Source organism: Falco punctatus (genome assembly GCF_963210335.1).
Source record: "Falco punctatus genome assembly, chromosome: 6".
NCBI lineage: Eukaryota > Metazoa > Chordata > Aves > Falconiformes > Falconidae > Falco > Falco punctatus.
In genome coordinates this window covers 38,326,842-38,348,137 of record NC_137585.1, presented here as the reverse complement: position 1 = coordinate 38,348,137, position 21,296 = coordinate 38,326,842, and the positions used below count along the sequence as shown (strand labels likewise).

Genomic DNA, 21,296 nt, shown 5'->3' with positions numbered 1-21,296 from the left:
AAATCCATGCTCCATGACTAAATAAATACTTGACCTCTGCAGACACTGGTTGGCAGTGTTTTGACAAGGCACTTTAGGATGGTATCTTTGTTACACGAATACTTGCTCACAAAGCAGGTACAGGCACAGTCAATGCACTTGGTTAATATCCTACTTAACTGGAACTAATAAGAGATGTTTGCATCCCACAGGCTGTCCTGTTCCCCACACCCTGCCCTGCTCTTTGTAGCTTTGTCCAAACCTAACTGAAGTCACACACGCACAGGTGACCAGAGCCCAAACTAGCCTGTGTCATTTTGGAATGCTTTCAAAGAATTAATTTGGATCTACTGGTAAGGTTACTAAAAGCTGATGCAGCCTGTTTTGATCTAATTTGCTTTATTTGTTTCAGTTTTGGGCTATCCAAGTTCCTACTGAATCTGAACGAGTGTCTTGCTGTGAAGAGTTAAAATTTGTCACCAATTCAACTGACCACAGGAAAAAGAAAGGAAAAAAAAAAAAACTTTTAGCCTCAGGAACCAGTGAAAGTACCAAGCACAGAAATTCCCTGTTAAAAAGATTAAATTTGAATGTAATTTTACTCAAACGTACTCAATTATTTGATCAAAACAATGTTAATAAAGGAAGTGTATCTTTGAAACTCCAGCTTCAAATGTTACACATTTATGTTCAAATGTTATATTGCAGTAGCTCCAAACAGCTTCAGAATAAACACTTCTGCCATATATGCTTTCTGCTGGAGAGGACAAGAGCAGAAAGATCAGTCCTTTCTGCCAAAATCCACTGGAAGGAAGAGAGCTGAAGTAATAAAACATCCTTCCTTCCCCTTGTTGGTCATCTGCTCCCACAAAATGCCTTCAGGGCAGACTTTGCATGAGTCTGGCTTCTGCACATTGCAAAAGGATGTGGCTAGATGGGAAAGGGTGGAGCAGAGGGACCATTTTTGGCCAGGATAGCTGTGAAACACCTGCTGTGCCTCTTCCACCTTCAAGCCCGAGTGTTTCACAGATCAAGAATGATGAAACTGTAACAGAGTACAGCAGGCAGGATCGTGAGGCCTCTGCTAGCTTACAGGACTCCCCAGTGAAGGTCAAACCTGGCCCACAAGTCCTGACGTACCTGGTAGCTAAGATTCACTCCAGGTAGGCCCCTGGGACCTCCATGGTAACTCATCAGATGTGCTTACATCTGGACCGTGGCACTAATGGCGCCAAATGTCTTTCAGTCCCTGGGAGGCGGTCAGAGAAGATGCTCCTCTCACATCCTGCTTCCATTTCCACCTGCTCATCTTTGCTGGAGGGGGTCTCTGTAATTATCAGTGGGAGAGAAGTCCAGCACTCTCACCAAAGGGGTGATTGTGAAAGTGTCGGTAGGGACAAAACGAGATCACAGCATACTGCTGCAGGACAACTCCCTAGGAAACAGTGTTTCTTATTCTAATACACATTTGTTTTCCAGAATCAAATGTGGTGGGAAGTCCTTACTTTCTAGGTATGCACCTCATTATTGGGGTGGATTATGGGGAAACATTCTCTTTAGATGGTGAAGGAGCCCAGGGATGATCCCTGTGAGAAACTATCCTAGGCTGAGACGAACGTCTCATCCTGCGTAAAGTGCAGGTCTTTGAGGATGCAGGAAACTCTATGAGGGAATACTACAAAAAGAGTTAATCGTCTCTTCTGCAATTTAGTCATGTCCTTGCCCACGCACTGAGCATCACAGGGGTTTCTGACAACATTTTGCAGCTGGGTATATTGAAAGAAGAGCACTGAGAAAGGAAGAAGAACAACTAAAGCTCTTGAAGTGTCATCTTGGGCTCATTCTAGACCTTTTTTTTTTCCTTTTCTGTGTTATTTCATTTTTAACAAAACTCACTGTCCTAACAAGGACACCTCTATGGCACAAGTCCTAATGCATATGCAGTTACATAAAAACCCATACTCTATTTGGGAATGTGCGAAAGAGCTCTTGTGTCTATTAACTGCAAACCTTCACCAAGGCAGATGGGCTCCAATTCAAGCATATGTTTGCTAAAACAAAGGGAAGGGCTAAAGCACAGTTTCTTTCAGCGTCAAAATGCACCTTCCTGTCAACATGCAATATGTACAGAGTGCATCTGACCAAGATTGCTTATTTAAGCACCTTCAAAATAATGTTTTGTCTTTTCAGTTCTGTGACAGGTTAAAGTAGCTCTTCAATACTATTTGTTTATTCATTCATGTGCCATCTCGCGCAGGCCCACCTCTGACAAAACACTTCATATACTGTTTCACAGTCATTTTAAGATGATCTAAACCCAAGCTGACATTGCAATGAATAATCCTAGCCTTCTCCTCTCCCTGCCTGCTGCCTCTCAGTCCTGGTTCCTTCCTAAGGTCAGCTCCAGCAATTGTGTGGCTACGCACCTCACACATTCAACAGTAAAGCCTCACCACTCACTGACAGCTAGGTAGCCTTCAGATTAGCCAGACCAGGGGGACACTAGGGCACAATCAGAGGTTCCCTGTCAACAAACAGCCCTGAAGAGAAACAGATGGCCCATCTTCAAGCAGAACTGCTCAAAACTGATATCTGGCAACCACAGGCCCTGTGTCAATAAGGACACATACTACTTTGGTCTAAGGTGTGCTGCACCACTTAGTGCCACCAAAAAATCCTTTTTTTCCTGAACCCATCCAAAGATTCTGTCTTTGATTAAAGCCGGCCCTGGCTCAGTGTGAAAAGCAGCGCCAGGAGTGTCACTTAGGCTGTTCCTCCCACCACCTTCATCACTTCCTCCCTCTGGCCACATCTGTATGTGGGCACAACTGCCAAGAAACAGCAGGGAGCAAAAGAGGGCACCCCAATGACCCTTTCTTTCTGATCATTGGTGGCTGGGCAGGCATCTTAGGAAAACAACACGGTTGTTTCTCAACTACCATGGTGTCCATGGTAAGAAACAGCAAAAACACAGGGAGAACACTCCTTTTGCAGGATGCTGCATGGTTTTACCTACTCCGAAGGAGAAGGGATGGGAATTCAGAGCAATCATCTTGCTGTAGAGCTGCTTCCCTTTTAACGAGCAGAGCACCACTGCAGCACTCGCACAGCACTGCTGTGCTCCAGCCAGTCACACGATTGTCCCAAAGAACTGGGATTTCAAAAGTAAACTGACCTTGAATGAAGTAGCTGCCTGACTGAGGTTCCACTAGCTCAAGACATGTGGCAGGGGGACTCTTCAGTCATCAAGCAATTGGCAGCTCCAGCACAGAGTAAAGTCAGTTGCTATTTCAGGGAAAGGAAAGGCAACTGTTCCCTGGGGGGAATGACTGCACTAGCTCAGCACCAGAAATAGGCTGAGATTTTAAAATTTTTTTCCCCCTACACTTCAGGAAAAGCGAACACACAATGTTCATTTGCAGGGATCGTTTCCTGAACGTGATGTGTGCTCGCTGTCCCGCAGGTCACTTTCCAGTATGTCACATCCTTCTGCACAAGGGAGAGCAGGAAATGGCAAACTCCCAGTATGAGGCAAAGCATTCCCATCACAGCAATTGGTCCACAGGAGCTATAAATTGGTCTCCTCCAGAAACAGATCAAATTTGTCTTTGGGGAGGTCAGCTGGAAACTAAAGGTAAGTTTGAACCAGTGTTTTTTTCAAGTGTTTCTGAGTACTGTATTAGGAAAGCATTTGCAGGTTTGGAGCAATGTATGCCTTTATTGTTGGGGAGGTTTTTCTTTAAGAGCAGGAGTTGGTTTTGTTTTCCTTTATGCTGGCATAAATCAGTATATTCAAAAGATATGCATCACTGTACAGCTTATGCTATATATTGAATGACTGTTCTTTTAACCAAGTGAGATGATCATTGTTATTACCTAAGACTGTTCTCAGCAAGAAAATCTGCAGAACAAATTGTTAAGAGGCTACAGGAATCGATGTATTTAATGATCATCATATTGATCTCTTGCTAAGTTATTGATGTTATACTCATTACTAATTTCAATGCCAGTATCCGTTTAGCTTAGTGTTAGCCCTTGTGCTTTCAGCTTAATCTCTGACTATAGCATAAAAAATGAGAGGACACTGCCTCCAGCTAAGAAAAGCACAATGTACTAAGTGGTTCAAATGGCCTGATGATACCAAAAGAGACTGGGGTCATTGTTCTGAATGGCATAGGGGTAGGTCCTAAAGGATTCTGTGTGAGATGGATTAGGACAAGCAGAAGGGAAGAAAATTGCCGTAAGAATTATTTACTTACACACTTTGGGATGGAAAGACTCTTTATGGTAGGAGGCTTCCTCCTTCTCAAACACAGGGATTCTGCAGAATGAAATCCCCAAGGATCCTAACTATGCAATGTGTCCATGTGAGGGATCAGGCACCACCACCACCGAAGACTTAGAACTGCAAAGGTGGCTGCAGCAATGAATAGTTTTGTTTAATTTGCTCTGGGACAGGGTTTTTTCTGCTGCAGAGACTTCTTTTGGCTAGGAGGGCATTATGGACTGCAAAAAGCTTCTTAGCTCTATGGCTAGACTTTGCTAGGTGCAGAGGCAGCACAGCTCTGTGCACAGTGCAGTGTGGTGGAGCACAAAAGCTCTGCTTCCACCAGACAGCAGGCAATGCTACATCACTTCTGTTGCCCCCCTCGTCCAGTTGCTGTATATGTAAGCAGTGTTAAGGATGCTGGCTTCCTTTGTAAAGCACTTTGCAGCCTTAGAGCAACCTGCAAATACTTATTCGAATATTTTTTCTACCCTTGTGACATGACATAGAACAGAGGGAGCAAACAGAAATTGCCTAGCACCAAAACCCGGAAGATTCACCTTCTAGAAGGGAAGACACTCTCCTGCTATCTTGCCAGTGAAGGTTGCCATAGCCAGCAGTTTCTATTCACAGGTGCCTGTATTTCCCCTATTGCCCCATCCCCAAGGGAGTGTGCGCTGAAAGTGGGCTCATTTTTCTGGTGTGCCCTTCACGAACCTCTTAAACAAGGTCCATAGGCCTCCCTGCCACTGTCACTGGAGATCCACCACCTCAGGCTGGACTAAGCACCACAGAACAAGGGTTCACACCATTGTGCAGACCAGGTTAAAATAGGAAAAAAATGCTGCAGGACCTTGAGTTGCTTAGGCTTAAAGAAAGGAAGGATGTTCACAATACCCATCTGAGGCATCAATAAGCCTCTCACCTCCTAGATGGAAAAAACAGACGTTGACTCCCCTCAGCAGTTTTCCTCTGTCCTTCTTTAATGGGAAATGACCCCTAAATAGCAGCCTGGGATGGGTGGCTTTCACCCTCTCAGTGCATGGCCTTTCTTGTGAAAGATGCCCTTGAATACTGCAGATCCTCTGAATCTTATCATGGGGACCACACAGTAGTTCTGGCAGCATTACTACTCTGGGAACTGAGTCACTCAATCTCTAGGTAATTTCTGTCCTCAGGGTTGGAAGAGACACTTTGTGTCTTCACAGAGGTAGTAACAACAGCACCTCTGACCCAGCCCTTAAGATATTTTAGTCCTCTTGGGGAACAAGAAAAACATTCAAGAGTTCCTCTGTCTGAAAGTTACAGTGGAATATGGTAATTTAATGTACAAGTGCGTACGTGCACGTGTGTGTACGTGAGTGTGTATGTGTGTGCAGACAGCAAACCCTTTGTGTAGCTGAGTGAAGAAAAAAAATTGGCTGGATGCCATCCTTGAAATGGTGGTCTGGGCTGAGCATGTCTCATGGGGGGGTTTAACATAAATCCCAACCCAGCTTTTTCTGTTCCTGGACAGAGACCATGGAGAGAAATGGTGCTGCCTTCCCCCAGACGCTAGACCCCACACACCACTTCCACACAGCACTGCTGGATCAGAGACGGAGGCTACGTGGCCAGATTGCTCACCTTCACAAGGCGGCTCATAAACTCAGCAAGCTCCGCAAAAGGTCCCTGATTGCCAACATCAGCGGGAGCACCCTGACAGCCGCGGGAGCAGTCACAGCCATTGTGGGGCTGTCCCTGAGCCCGGCAACGCTGGGAGCCTCTCTCCTGGCATCCGCTGTGGGTCTGGGCCTGGCCACTGCTGGGGGGGCTGTCAGCATCACCTCCGATCTCTCCTTAGTGCTCTGCAATTCCCGGGAGGTGAAGAAGGTGCAGGAAATCGCAATGACTTGTCGGAAACAGATGAGGGAAATCCTTGGCTGCCTGGAGTTCCTCCGCCGGGGGCAGGGCCCAGGGGACCCCACACTGTGCCAGTCAGAGAAGAGGGCCTCCATCTTGCTGTATAACTCCGTCTGCTTCATGGTCTTCTGCGGCTCTCACAGCTTCCTCGTGCCAGAATATACAAAGGAGGTCACAAAAGTGAGCCAGGCTGTGCTGAAAGCCAAAATCCAGAAGCTGGCTGCCAACCTTGAGACCTGCACCAGGGCAATGGATGAAGTCTGTGAACTTCTTGAGTCCAGGACAAAGCTTTCCCCATGCACGAGGAGACTCAACTTGAGTGCTAAAACGACTGCTGAGATCCCAAGGCCATCCAGCTGAAACAGTGTTTGTCCCATAGTTACGAACTGGTCTTGGAGACATTACATTATTAATTGTCACCATTAGCACTGCTACCTGTTGCTGTCATAATATTGGTGGTGCTAATCCAAACAGATGATCACATCTCGCATGTGCCTTACCTATATCTGAACACAAACTCCTTCCTGATCGGAAGCTAAAGCTTACACACACGCACACTCCACCGACAGCAGCCACCTGATTAAAGTTGGAGAATATGATGGACACACGGACTATTGTGTAGACAGAAGCAGATCCCAAAGCCTAATGGCAGGAGTAGGCGGCCATTCCTCAGACCCATGTTTCTCCAGCCATCTCCTTGGCTCTGCTTCCCCAAGGCAGCAAAAAAATAAGTGGGTCAGGAGGCTGATGAAATCCCTGCAGTCCTAGTGCTGATTGAACTTGATTCGTAAATAATATATGAATTTGTAAGTGGTAAAAGGGCTGGGCTACCCTCAAAAAGCCAGCAGCTGCCAGCTTCCAGTGAAGTACAGTCCCATTACCAAGGTACATCTGGAAAGGCTGTTGAAGGAAGCAGGTCCATATATGACAGGCTGTGTGGATGGCTCATCATCCCAGGGTGAAACAGCAGGGCCAGAAATCGTAATCCCTTTTGAAGAAACCTCTCTAGGCTGAGAACTGTGATGTTTGTGTTCTATTTATTTACATATTTACAGGATTATTTTTAAGGTTTTGATATTGTATTTAAATATGTTTGGGGTTTTTTTTTCTTTTAAAAAGGAGGCCTCTGCTCCAAAGGAAAGAAGCTGTTCTTAGAGGCAAAGCAAGTCTGTGGCATGTGAGAGCAAGTCACCTGTTCTTTGGCTGTGAGGGAGGGCAAGTCCATGTACAAAAAGGAAAGCATGGCCTGAATGCCAGTAGTTATAAAATAGGTGAAACACGGTCAATGAGTGACAACAGATCTGCAGAACAAAAACAGGGAGAAGGACAGGTCAGTGACCCTGGGATGAGAGCCTGCCTCAGGGCACTGGTGGAAGAAAGCAGTTATCTATTGCAGCAAGGACAGAAGCATAGGTTGGTGTTACTGGTCTGAGCTGGAGCCCAGCTGTTATGGGAGCACATCTGAGAGGTGGGAGTACCACTCTCCACGCAGTTGAGCAGCCTGTGAGACCCACAGCGGTTCGTCTGTGAGGGAGGAGGCAGCACTCATGGAGAGCTACACATACTCCTACTAATGCTTCCCAGGGAAGGCTTTGTGTTAGCAAAATATGTACTGGTACTAACACTCAAGAGGGGTGCAGAGGAATAGGATGATTCAGAGGCAGAGCGCTTATGAAACAGGAGGAAGGACTGGGACCCTGTTTCGAGTGACTGATCTGCTAAATACGTCCTTTATGATTTTTGACCTTTCAGTGCCTCGGTTCTCTGTCTAAAAATGGGGATAGTAGCACTTCCCTGCCTCACAAGGATGTTTCTGGGACAAATATTGAAAAGTGCTCCAGTACTGTGATGACAGGGATCACGTCAGTACCTGGAAGAGGTATAAGGCAGAAACCCCAGAAACTAGCTTGAGACAACTGAAGGAGTTAATGCAGGGATAATTTCACCTCCACAAGTATGCCTCAATGGGTAAGAGAAACTTCCCTGCAGATACATGAATTAAAATTATCAGGAAATCCACTCTGTAATTCTAAAACATCGATCAAACTCTTAGGAAGAGCAACACTTCATCTCACAAAGCTTGAACCCTTGTCCTTTTTGTCTCTTCCTCTTGTCACATCAACATTTGTTTTTACACATAAGAACAAAAGTTTTGATCCTTCAGAGTGTGAGTCAGATGCTTGTAATGCCCATGCCTGTTTGCCAGAAATGAACAAATACACTACTGGTTCGATTAAATTAATATGAAGCACTTTTGTGTCAATGTGTTTCTGCACACCTGCATGTGATCACATTTCTGCCCCCTGGCTCACCCTGCTCGATTTCATGCTCCAGGCACTGGAGCTAGGGGATCAATATGAGCAGCTGGACATGTTCAGAAGGCAAGTATGAAAAGTGAGGTCATCAGCTCCATGCAACAGAGCTGGCATTTGTGTATGAGTTTATGTGTTTGTCTCTGTGAGTATATATCCTGGTGTGCACACTAGCCCATGTATGCTGTGGATATTGGTCTCTGACACAGATGCAGAGGCACATATGTATGGGCATGTAAGTATGGTTTTAGAGTGTGAACTGCACGCTATGCAAAGGCAGACATGATGCAAAATTTTCCCTAGTGCTCCAGCGTATCACCAGCTAACTCCATCAGATCAGTTACCACTTAACCATACTTCTGAGATGCCCCGTTTTGTCATCACAGAGAAAATTATATAACATACTTCTCCTACCTCCTCCCCAGTTTTCTGGCAATGCAGCTTCATCCACATGTCCACACAGAGGGGACAACACAGGAACAACAACAGCTCTGAATGAACTAATCTGACTAGCAGAAAGATCTAAATTTGATAGCTCACAAGGGTTGGTTTGCTCTGCTCAGCACAGTCCAGCACTGCAATCACAGCCACTGTTTTAGCAGCTGGTGATGAATCAGATACTTTTGCTTCCAGTCTCAGCCACACAGGCAAAAAATCCTGCTTCTGTTCTGTTTTCCTGTAGGCTAACCCTTCAAAGTCAGGATTTGGGTTGTTGCAGAGTGCTGCTGTGCACATGTAATTGAGCCCAAGCTACCACACTTCCCTCTCCAGGTTTTGCTAGGAATGCAAAGGGAGGCTCCGGCAGACAGTGGGGCCCACAGGCTGGAAGATCTGTAGTCCTAGACAAGTCACAGGAGCAATGTGACTTAGTTTGCTCCAAAACCCATTCAGTGCTCTTGGACACCTTCTAAGCTAGGTTGTCCTGTGAGTCTAAGTCTGTGCCCTCACACCTCAGATACACTTGATCTAGCAGCTAGCAGACAGGGCAGGAGGTGGTCAAATCCTCCTCACTCAGCTCCAGACATACTGTCCTGTCTCTTCCCATGAAGTCAGCACTGGATCTCATGCAATATCCTGGAGAGCCAGCTCTGGGAGCTGTGCTGGCAGAAATCTACCGTATTTGGGGGTAAGATTAATTTCTTACTCCTTTTGCTCACTGAAACAGCTCACTGCTGGGTCAGATGACCACCAGAGCTGGTACCAAGAAAGCACTAGAAGCAAGTGACCTAGGCTGGGACAGGGGTGCACCTAGTCCAGCATCAGTATTGGCTTAGTTCCAATATCATGACTCCCTTAGAGTCACAAGCAACATTTGGGGGAAGTGTCTTTGATAAGCAGCTTTTTTTTGCTAGTAGTTATGCTGTTTACCCTTCAAAGTAGTAGATGTGCTGGTGGAACAACCCTTCCTTCGGTAGCTAGGCAGCAGGGGGAGAAGAGTACATGTGATTTGATGTTTAGCCTGGGCTGGCAGTTATAAAGCCTGGCCTCCTGATGCCATTTTTACTTCCCTTTTATTGAAAATAAATTCCCCTGCTGCAGGGAGAAATGATTCAATAGTGAAGCAGAAACGCAAATATCATTTTAACATAAAGTCCCATAGCATGTTTTGAAAGCATAATAAAAGATGTCTGTGACAAAGAATCCCGAATATAGTCAGGGAATCAGGATATCCCAACAGCCTCTCTCTAGGCATCTCAGTGGGTAGACAGGACCATTTACCATACACGCTGTACATCCTGTCTTATTATGCATCCCTTATGAAATAGTTTGCCTTATACCTGCACTAAAATTCATCTGCTGTGGATGCTCCCACCCTGCCCCCCTTAAGGAAGACAGCTTGTAACATGCAGTAGGGCTAGGAACATATTTGGTCAAAAGCTGAGTCTAAAAGCCCTAGAGTGAAAATTTCTAAATCCAATATAATCTGCAGTGTACTGTGCTGAAAAGCACAAAAAGGGAATCACCATTTAGAAGCAGTACTTCTTTTATCACGAGTGCTCCCAAGAGCAGTTTAGGACAGGTGGGAACTTTTATTCAAATACATCTGCTGACAAAAGGGAATTACCCAAACCGGAATTTTACCAGAACAGAATTGCTCCACCCTGCTCCCCACCAAAACAGCACCTACAGTATTATATGGGCAATGAATTCAACAAAGAACTGCAAGCAGTGACTTCCTGTCACATCCCTGACTCCATTTCCTGAGTCATCCCAGTGACCCTTACAAGGGTTCATGTCTAAGTTCTGGCCAAGCTTAACCTTTAGCACTAACGATAGCAAGTTCACAGCTCAGACTGACGTAATTTTTGAAACATATGGTCATAACTAGCATCTACACTGGGTGTTTCTCGGAGGTTTTTTCTTGTTGGTTGTGGTACTTTAACATTTAATTTATTATTTTAAAGTCATTGCTCCTGAGCACAGTGGGATGCAGCAGTTTCATTTCCACTGCTGCCCAGTGAATTGTTTCAGGTTTCCTCTCCTTTCCCTGTCACACAGCGAGTTTGTTTGGATTTCCTCTCACTTTCCTCATTGTTCTGGAAGCAGAGGAAATGGCACACTTGGAATCCAGTGACAGATGCTCTGGTACGTCAGCATTTCCACTGTGAGCACACCCAGCTGGGCTTTCCAACCAGCAAGACAGAGGGAGGTCTGGTCATGATTGCAGCCATGAGTTCCATTTTGCAGTTGGCCATGCTGTCCTTCCAAAGCCCAAGCTCTTTGATGTGGTAGCATTCTTTTTCCTAAAACAAAGGAGGTTCACTTTGCTGCAAGGCTGACCTGCTGCAACCAGCATTGGGACTACAAATCAGAGAGGCTGCATCCAGACCAGATGGAAACCAACGAGCTCAGGAATTATCATGGCGATATGATATTTTGCTGCTGCTCTCCCTGGAAGGGCAGTAAATCCATCACCATTTTCACCTCTCACTGGGTACTTCCAGGCTCCCTGCCTGCTGCTGTCATCACAACAGCAATCAAGAGAGCTGAGGGAGTGCTTTCATCTATTCCCATCCCCTCTACTCTCATTTAACGCTGTGAGTTGCTACAGTTCAGTTTATTTTATGCATTTCTGACACTTCAAAGTTGCACCTTGGAAATCACCATGAACAGGAAAACAAGGTGGAACAATGACAGATTTTGATTTTTTTTTTACCTTCACTAGTACTTCAAAATGTTTCATATCAGCACTTCTGAAGAAGTCAATTTGCTCTTTATACGTATTATATATGTAAGTTTATATGTGTTCTTGTATTTTTGTGCCGGGCCAGTTCATTTTGTCTCGTTCTTTCACAACTGTAGAGTTTCTGAATGAAGACCACCACCACACACACTGCCTGATGCAAATGCTGAGCTGCAGGCCAGCGCCTCAGCCAGCTGTGGTTAATGCCAAGCAGGTGGGTTTTCACACAGCCAATTCAGCGTGCTCTTACCCCAATACAGCTCCGTAACCCCCCCTTCCCCGGAGAGCTCTCTGGAGTTCCGTGGAAATTCACCCCCAGTCTCCAATTTAGCAAAGCACAGCACTCGTCACACAAATCCCCTTGCAGAAGCACAAGCCAAATAAAGTTTAAAGGAAACAAGCCTTGTACACGTTTAGAAGACAGGCCTCCCCGTGTCTGCTAAACAGCCTTGCGCAGAGCCGGGATGTTTCCACCGGCACGGCAACGCGGCCCACGGCGGCTCCTTCACATCAGGAGGAGAAAACGACAGCGCTTGGTACCCCGAGCGTGAGAGCCGCTTCCCAGAGGGCTGCGCCCTGCTGACCTCCGAGCGCGGAGGGCACCTTCTGGGCTCAAGAACACGAGGCCGCCCGCACCCCACGGCCCCAGCGCTAACACGGCCCTAGCGCTTTCCCAGCGCGGCGCGGCCGGCCCCGCCCCGCCCCGCGCGCCAGCCCGGCTCCCGCCGCCGACAGCCGCGACCACAGCGCCCGCCCCAACGGGTAGCTGCCGCCGCGCGCGGCCCCTCGAGCCCCGCCCCCCCGCTCCGATTGGCTCTTTCCTCGGAACTACAAATCCCATAACGCCGCCCAAGGGGGGGGGGCACGGCTCCCGGCGCCCTCCGCGCTGCCTCCGAAGGGGGCGGATCAAAATGGCGGCAGGAGGTGAGGAAGGGCAGGTGGAGGCGCCGGAGGTGGCGGTGGAAGAGCCACGGAGCTTCAAGGACCTGGTGAGACCGGGCTGGGGCCGCTTCTGCCCCGCTGCTCCTTCCCCTGTCCGAGGAGCTCTCCTGTCCCCGCCCCGCCTGTCAGTCCGGGGGGGGCGGGACGGGACGGGACGGGACGGGACGGGACGAGCTCCTCGCAGAGCCTGGTGTGCGAGCTGTGCCCTACGCCGCTCCGCCGTGCTTGCCTCGTCCGTGGCACGGCTCCGGGCTGCGGCGCTCCGTGGGTTACGGGCGGCCCCGGGCCCGGCGGAGCTGCCGCTGTGCGCCGGGCAGACACGTGTGGCGGCGGTGCTGGTGCTGTGCCCGCGCCGCAGGTCTGGGGAGGCCGGATCTCTGCCCCAGGGAGGCTGGCCTTGAAAGGCTTAACACTCCGGGCTTCTCAGCCGCTGCCTGTGTGTTGAGCAGTGCTAACCTGCACAGGCGTTTTCCTTTTTCCATGCTCATGGGATATCCGCAGAGGGGATAAGAGACAGCTGGGGTGGGGTGGGGAAGTTCCTTGTGTAAGCTCGGGAAAAAATTACTAGTTCCTTACTGATGCCAGTCACCTCTAACGGTTTTGAACAAACCTGTTAAGTTCCTGGTGGAGGTGGGATCACTGCTTGCCCTTTCATGTAGTTGCATCGAGGGCCTGATGGGGTTTGTCTCAGCTAGAGACAAGTTTGGCTGTGTTGCAGCATGTATTTAACTTAACTTTGATCTAATTTAGGTTTCCTTGGTGATATGTTTCCCTTTTTTTATTAATGTTCAGGGAGTGACCGATGTCCTGTGTGAAGCGTGTGACCAGTTGGGATGGAAGATACCCACAAAGATCCAGGTTGAGGCTATTCCAGTGGCTCTTCAAGGTGAGCAGTGGGCTTCTCTAATCCCGAATCTGGGAATGCCCCAGGAGCTCTACATGAATTAATTTTACTGAGTGGAAAGTAAGTGGCAGGGATGAGAGTGTTCTAACTTCTTGATCATTGAAGATCTCTGTGTAGAAGTATTCTCTGTTCATTCTTATGTTCTTCCCAGCTGGAGCTTGGAATACCAATTTCTCCTATAGCTGCCTGCAATTGCAGAGTTTCAAATGGGTACAAACACGGGTTCTGGAGCATTCACAACTGCTGCGTAGTTCTGACACTCAGTGTTAGATAACATTATTGTCAGCTGTTAGAGCTGCTAGGCCTTATTGACAGTTTTCTTTCTGAAATACTCAAGGGTACACAAGAAACTTCTGACAGATTTGGGGCTCTGCCTTTTCTGGTAGAGACCTACAGTGTGTGTCTGAAATTGGACATGCTTGACTGATTACTTAACTTGTATAATCTGCTTTGCTGTGAGCAGGCAATTCTTTGAAATTAGGATTCTTGGAGTCAGTAATAGCCAAACCACATTCACTTTCTATAATTACAGGAAAATAAATTACTGAATTCAGCAAGCATTTCTGCCTGTAGAGTATTTGTTTGTTTTGATATTTTTTTTTTAAAACACTGTGAAGCAGGAACAGAGCAATGTAGTGACAAAATAGGAATAAATTTCCAATGTCCTGCTCTGTCCTGGTACTTCACTGTTGTCAGACACTTTTATTCCACATACAAGATTCTTTTTTTTTTTTTTTTTTTTTTGGGGGGGGGAGCGGAGGGGGGAGGCGGTTGGTGGTGGAGTGGGGGAAAGTAAGATTGCATTCCTGAGAAAGTTTCTCCAGTTTAAGGCCTGTTGGCACTGTGTTCTTTTCAGCCGTAGGAGTTTGGGCAAAGGACGTGCTGTCTCAATCCTTTCTGCTGCAGACCAGTTTAGATTTCTCTCTTAATTAATAGCACTAATTGGTTGTGGCTTGCAAAATGGGAGTTTGCTGTTGTCTTGTAGTTGGTATGACCTAAGTCTCAAACGTGGGAATCTATTTCCTTGTAAGCCAGTAAACAGACAACAATTGGTCTGGAATACTTACCCAGATAGAAGCAATAGGCTGTAAATTGACAGACAAATTTGAGAAATAATAAAACAAAGCTTTTTCTGAACTTAAGGTTTCTATGAAAACTTATATTGCCAGAAGTTTAACTAGAGAATGGAAAGGTTCAAGGCTGTGGTTATTGTACAGATGAAGTCACATTCTAAAAATTCTACAAAGGTGTTCTGAAATTCTTTGTGTTGGCTCATTGTTCTTTACCCTTTGTGTGTCTCTGTTTTTCTGTCTTTAGGGAATTCTTGTGCTTTATTGCACAGTGCTTTAAAGGCTTCTTCCTCTGGTCTAGTTATGTAACAGTTTTTGCCACCTTTGCTGCTCCTTATAGGCAGAGATATCATTGGACTGGCAGAAACTGGCTCTGGAAAAACAGGAGCCTTTGCTTTGCCAATTCTTCAAGCACTGCTGGAAACACCTCAGCGATTATTTGCTCTTGTCCTCACACCAACAAGGGAGCTGGCCTTCCAAATCTCAGAGCAGTTTGAAGCTCTTGGATCCTCCATTGGTGTCCAAAGTAGTAAGTAGCTTTGTGCTATTAGAGCAGTTTTCCTGAAGACTGAAGTTTTTCAGCTCTAGATTGCAAAGGAAAAAGTAGAAAGTATTTGTGTGGAGGGTTGAACAAAAGGTGACAAAAGCTTGTGATGCTGGAAGACAGAGATCTGGTATCAGATTTGGGAAAAAAGACTGTATGGTCTTTCCTTGTGAGTAGTCTGCATCTCTTCTGCATTTTAAGTCCAAACAGTTAAAGATGAAAATAGAAGAGAATCTTCTCAATAATATGTTTGTATCCAGTGCAGTCGCGTAGAGCTCCACTTTGTAGTGTGATGTAATTTAATCTTTCCTTCAGACAGTCTGTATTGGTTCTTTAGATACTCTCTACAAATATGAAAGCTTTGTGGGTATTTTTAAAATTCCTAGATTTTTTGCAGTTGAGTTGCACTGCAAGGAATAGATTCTGCCTGTAGCTCTTCAACTGTCAAAATACCCAAGGCCAGTAAGGACTTCATTGTACAGCTTAAGAGGCCTGGGAAGGTCAGGTGTGCTAAAATAAAGCGAATTCTCATTAAGCTAAGTAACCTTTCATTTATACAGAGTTATGGGTGGTTTGGAGTAGGAGGAAACACTATGGTGCCAGGAGCTGGCTGGGGCTATACGAGACTCACTGTATTCTGTTTGTTCTGCAGCGGTTATTGTGGGTGGAATTGACACGATGTCTCAATCTCTGGCCTTAGCCAAGAAACCCCATGTTATAATTGGTAAGTTAACATGCTGGGGGTGTGGGGTATGAATATTATCAAACTGAAGTTCTCCAGAGAAAGAGTGCTAAAAGGCTAAAAGGCATTGGAAGAAGCAAGGGTACATCCTTCATTTGTTTTTGTCCTGAGATTTGAGTACTGGATTGTTAAATGTTTCTAAAGTATATACCAGTAGTCTTGCTGCTACAGACTCATTCCAGAGCATTCCTGCTAGGCTGCCTTTGGATTGGTTTTTCATTCTCCTTAAGTATTCAAGATACTAGTCTCATCCTTAGTACAGCTCATCTACAGTCTGTTTTGTATTTGTTTTTTCTTTAGGGGAGGGGCGGGGGGAAAGCATTCTTCAGAGTCTGACTCCATTTGTCTTTATTTCAAAACACTCTGAGGATGTCTTAGAGAGAGTCCTTCCCACAAAGCTGTCTACCTTTACTTCTCTTGGGCAAAGGATCCCATTTCTGTAAGAGATGACTCTTGCCTCTTTGGATCTTTTACTTTGCTTTCATTCTAAACTTGCTCTCCTGATTTTGTTGGTAGCAACGCCTGGCCGTCTAGTTGATCATCTGGAGAACACAAAGGGCTTCAACTTAAGAGCTCTGAAGTTCCTAGTGATGGATGAAGCTGACCGGATCCTTAACATGGATTTTGAGACAGAGGTAGGAATCTGCTTGAAGAAGAATTTGGAACACCAGATGAGTCCCTTTAAAATTACTTCATACAGTCACATAGTAAACACAGAGCTGTTCTGTAGAAATTAATGGCAAATTTTAACTAAGATCTAATAATTGCACAAGTCTATGTTGGGAGTAGAACTTAGGAGAGTTCCTGCAGAGCACCAGCAAGACAGTAGGAGGCATTTTGTTTCTGAAATCTACTGGTCCTTCTGGAGTATGTGACATAGACACAGTTACCGTATAACACGATCACACGCATGTTCCAGCAGTAATACTGCCTGATATTTGCACTGTTGCTGGACTTCTGGAGCTCACACTGTCTAATTGTCAACAAGCTAGCAGCCTACACCTTCCCTTTAGAATAGGGGAAATATGTTCCTACAGAAATCTGAGCCTAAGTTGCACACACGCATTATTCTTCATTTGGACGATCATTATGTTTGGAGGAGGCTTATGTCTTGATTGTTGTTGTATTCAGCATTTCCATTTCATTTCTATTTTTACAGGTGGACAAGATATTAAAAGTAATTCCTCGAGACAGGAAGACATTCCTGTTTTCTGCTACTATGACTAAGAAGGTGAGAGCAGAGTACTCTGCTTTACTGCTTTCATCAGGCTATACTGTTGACTAAACTATATGATACAGGTTTCTGACAAGATCTCTGTCTATCTAGTACTAACTTACATTGATCTTCCTAGGTTCAAAAACTCCAGCGTGCTGCTCTGAAGAATCCTGTTAAATGTGCTGTTTCTTCCAAATACCAGACTGTTGAAAAACTGCAGCAGTACTACATTTTCATCCCCTCCAAATTCAAGGTAATGCCACTTCTGTTTCTTCCCTCTTGTGGCTATGTCTTGTCTTGCTGTTCCCGCAGCTGCCCAGTATCTTGTCACCTTGTCTGGCTTATATTTACTCTTTAATATGGCATATGTGTTTATCTCTTCACACCCCCCACCCCTTTCTCTCTGTTTCTTTTCAGGACAGCTACCTGGTTTATATCTTGAATGAACTAGCTGGAAACTCTTTCATGATATTCTGTAGTACGTGTAACAATACTCAGAGGACTGCTCTACTGCTCCGCAACCTGGGGTTCACTGCCATTCCTCTCCATGGGCAAATGAGTCAGGTATGGGCATACCTCACAGAATGGAGTAGACGGGAGACTTGTTGCTTGGGAAATGGGCTGCACCATACTGAGTCACAACTACCTTGCAGAAGGAGTGTTTCACAGTTAGTGTACTGGACTCGGCCCTAGAAATTGAACTAATGTGAAAATTGCCACTGGTTCTGTAATAGTTAAAAAAAACTGGAGAAATGAGACTTTTGAGTAGTTTTTCTCAGTTCTTCTTTACCAGTATTTCAACAACAGCATATTAACCAGAATAAGCATTATTATCTCGTTCCCTTTTTTGTCCTACTCTCTTCCAGAATAAACGCTTGGGCTCTCTGAACAAGTTCAAGGCAAAGGCGCGTTCTATTCTGCTGGCTACTGATGTTGCAAGCAGAGGTCTGGACATTCCACATGTTGATGTGGTGATAAACTTTGATATTCCTACACACTCTAAGGTAGGCTAATTTGTGTGCCAGCTGAGAGCTTCTGGTGACGAGGGGGCATAGTGAAGCTAGACAAGGGAACAAAGCCACCTTTTTTCTGCTAACAGGAAATCTAGTTCACGCTTCTGTAGATTAAAAGATGTACTGAGTTGGTATCTCAGTTTGGTTGAGTGGCTTCATCTGGATTGTAGAACTGCTTTTTAGAACTACATTTTTAGAGTTGTAGAACAATTACTTCCTGTAAGTGAAGAGGGGAAGTGAGGGATATTCTGTGTCTTTGTGTTTCTGCTCTGAGTGTGTGTTTTGCCATATTGCAGTAAAGGGCTTCTAGACTTTGAAAACAGTTTTAACATATTACTAGTTTCAGGTAGTAATCTCTGTTACTGTGATTCAGGTTTGCCTTCACATTTTAAACTGTTTAAAAAAAAAACAAAACCAAAAAGTAAAAATTCTCCCGTTATGTTCAGTGTGAGTTTGATCAAGAAAGATGTCTTTAATATATTTCACCTTCATATCACAATAGTACAGCAAACTGAAAAAAAGTGAGTTATTAACCATATACCATATGGAAAGTATAGTATTGTCTTAGGGGGGTGACTTTGCTTTCCAAAAGTAGTCTGGGAAACATACCATTGACATACATTTCAGGAACTGGTATTGCTCCTTAGAATGATCAAAGACACTACACGTTGCAAACAAAGCTTGGTGGTTCTTTGGAAGACACTCCTTTTGACATTATAAAAGGACAGAAGTTTAAAAAAAAAAAGTAATGGTGGGGGCAGTAGCTTGAATGACATTGTTACGGGTTTTGTGCCCTTCCCTCTTGCCTAACTATGTCACAGAACACATCCTTTCTCATGATGCTTCCTTTCTCCACACAGATCCTGCATGGAGAAGGGAGTATTTTAATTTCCATAATGTAGTATAAAACCTGGAAAACAGCGTAGAACCATGTAAACAGAAGATGCTTAATAGATCAGATGCTTCCAAATTATTCTCATTGCTCCTGCCTTTCACTATGCTTGCCAAATTTAAATCTACTTGCCAGAGAGTGTGTCTAGAACACCGACTATGTAGAACATTAGATCCCAAGACTGAAAACGCAGGAATTGGCTCACTTTAAATATTAGCTTTCCAAGGAAGTGATAGTTCATTGGGAAAGTCATGCCTCATAACTTCTGTCCTGCAATCTTGAGTAACTGGAGCTGGTAGTCATCTTTCTAAAGAGAAGAATTCAAATGTTAAAATGAAAGGTATGCCTCCACAAGCCAGCATCTTCTCAAATCCTAATGCTGCACACGGCCCTGAGTATTTAATCCTGGCTGTATTTTGCTCCTAATCTTCTCGTACTTTCCTAAAGAAAAATTATATGGGCTGATTTATCATAACTTCTGGTTTGTGTTTGGTGCACATATATTATTGCTTATCAAGAAAATTGTTTTCAGGATTATATTCATCGTGTTGGGAGAACAGCTCGAGCTGGGAGATCTGGCAAATCCATCACCTTTGTCACACAGTAAGTGTTAAAATGTGATAGACTTATTCTTCCCAGATGTGGTTCAGAGCAGAAAATGTCTAACCTCATCCTGGGTGAGAAGAAAATACTGCTTTTCATTTTGGTGTGCCAGTTGGATTTCTTTAGTTAAAGGGAAAGAATTCAAAGACCAGGCTGAGAAGGGAGAAAGGTCTAGATAAATTCTAGAAGCAGGCATGTAATGAGCAGAACTTTACTGTTTATAACTTGATTGTATAATTGTCATGGTTTAACCCCAGCCAGAAGCAAAGTACTGTGCAGCCACTTGCTCGCTTTCCCCCCGTTCCCCGTCCCCAGTAAGACGAGGAAGAGAACTGGAAAAAGGTTAAACTGGTGGTTTGAGATAAGAACAGTTTAATAACTGGAATAAAGCAAAACCAGTAAGAATAACAATTGTAATGAAGAGGAAAGGGAGAGAGAGAGAAATAAAATCCAAGGAGGGGAGAAAAACAAGTGGTGCACAATACAATTGCTCACCATTTGCTGATACCTACCCAGCCAGTCCCTGAGCAGTGATCAGCCCCTTCTGGCCAACTCCCGCTGGTTCACGTGCCAAGTGTGATGTTCTGTGGTGTGGGATATCCCTTTGGCTAGTTCGGGCCAGCTGTCCCTGCCAGGCTCCCTCCTGGCTTCTTGTGCACCTGCTCACTGGCAGAGCATGGGAAACTGAAAAGTCAAGGCCTTGTGAGGCCATCAGTGCAAGCATCCGTGGGCTGGAGATAAGGGGTGATGTCTGTGAGTGGTGACAGCTGAAGCACTCTCAGGAGGGCTGATTCAAGCTGGTGTCTTGTTTTTCCAGGTATGATGTAGAGCTGTTTCAGCGCATTGAACACCTGATTGGCAAAAAGCTGCCAGCATTCCCCATGCAAGAGGAAGAAGTTATGATGCTGACAGAGCGTGTGGCTGAGGCCCAGAGATTTGCTCGAATGGTGAGTGCTGGCTTCTTGTCCCTCTACTCATTGTTGTAGTATGAATTTCCTCAGGTGCCAGAACACGGTCAATCTCTTGATTGCATTGCAGGAGCTGCGGGAGCAGGGAGAGAAGAAACGATCTCGGAATGATAATGATGATGACACAGAAGAAGCTATTGGTGTCAGGAATAAGGTGGCAGGTGGGAAAAAGAAGAAGAGGAAAACCTTCTAGTTCAGTATTTGGACAGACCTTTCATTTTTTCTCTTTATGGTTACATGAGCTTGGCAAAAATGGTCTACTAAGTCATCTCCGGTAGATTCTTTTTTTCTTTCTGAACTGCTTGTGAGATTGGGCAGTCTACCTGGAAAACAACTTCTTCTCTTCTGCTTTACCAGTTACAGACCAAGCTTGGCCCATTGTGCTTGCTGATACCTACCATGGGGGTAGATGGTATCATGGGACCAGTCTTCCTTTCAGTGACACCAGCCTATCACCACTGGACCTGAAAGTAGCTGTGGTCTGGCCCTGCGCATTCACAAAGAGGTGCAGTGTGATTGCAGCTTTCCCACTGCTGCAGCCTGTCTCACCACTCAAACACACAGAATGGATCTGAGGTCAGATAGGTGTGTCGGAAGAAAGAGGAAAAAATTAAAAAAGCAGCTGAGTTTCTGCAGCACAGTGTGATGCCCTTGCCTTAGTGAAGGGACATGTCATGTGGAGAACTCCAAATATATTTTGCTTAATTTTAAAGCTACCTGGTTTTCTTTGTCTTGTCACGACCTGTTCTGCTCATTTG

General features: G+C 45.3%; 2 protein-coding genes across 2 annotated transcripts; both read left to right on the top strand.

The window, feature by feature from the left end:
- Window positions 1–3,387: 3,387 nt before the first annotated feature.
- On the top strand, window positions 3,388–12,060 carry APOLD1 (apolipoprotein L domain containing 1; the record flags this gene model as incomplete). Its single annotated transcript, XM_080393154.1, is given in 3 exon segments — window positions 3,388–3,613; window positions 5,763–6,430; window positions 6,433–12,060. Coding segments are annotated over 3 exon segments (936 nt in total). The 3' UTR covers window positions 6,475–12,060.
- A 428-nt stretch (window positions 12,061–12,488) lies between these two features.
- DDX47 (DEAD-box helicase 47) lies at window positions 12,489–21,254 on the top strand. Its single transcript, XM_080393130.1, has 12 exons — window positions 12,489–12,633; window positions 13,379–13,472; window positions 14,901–15,089; window positions 15,757–15,828; window positions 16,363–16,481; window positions 17,006–17,077; window positions 17,199–17,315; window positions 17,480–17,626; window positions 17,929–18,066; window positions 19,500–19,570; window positions 20,388–20,517; window positions 20,609–21,254. The coding sequence occupies exons 1-12, from the start codon at window positions 12,556–12,558 to the stop codon at window positions 20,729–20,731; spliced, it is 1,350 nt and encodes a 449-aa protein (XP_080249256.1). The 5' UTR covers window positions 12,489–12,555; the 3' UTR covers window positions 20,732–21,254.
- The last annotated feature ends 42 nt before the right edge of the window (window positions 21,255–21,296 follow it).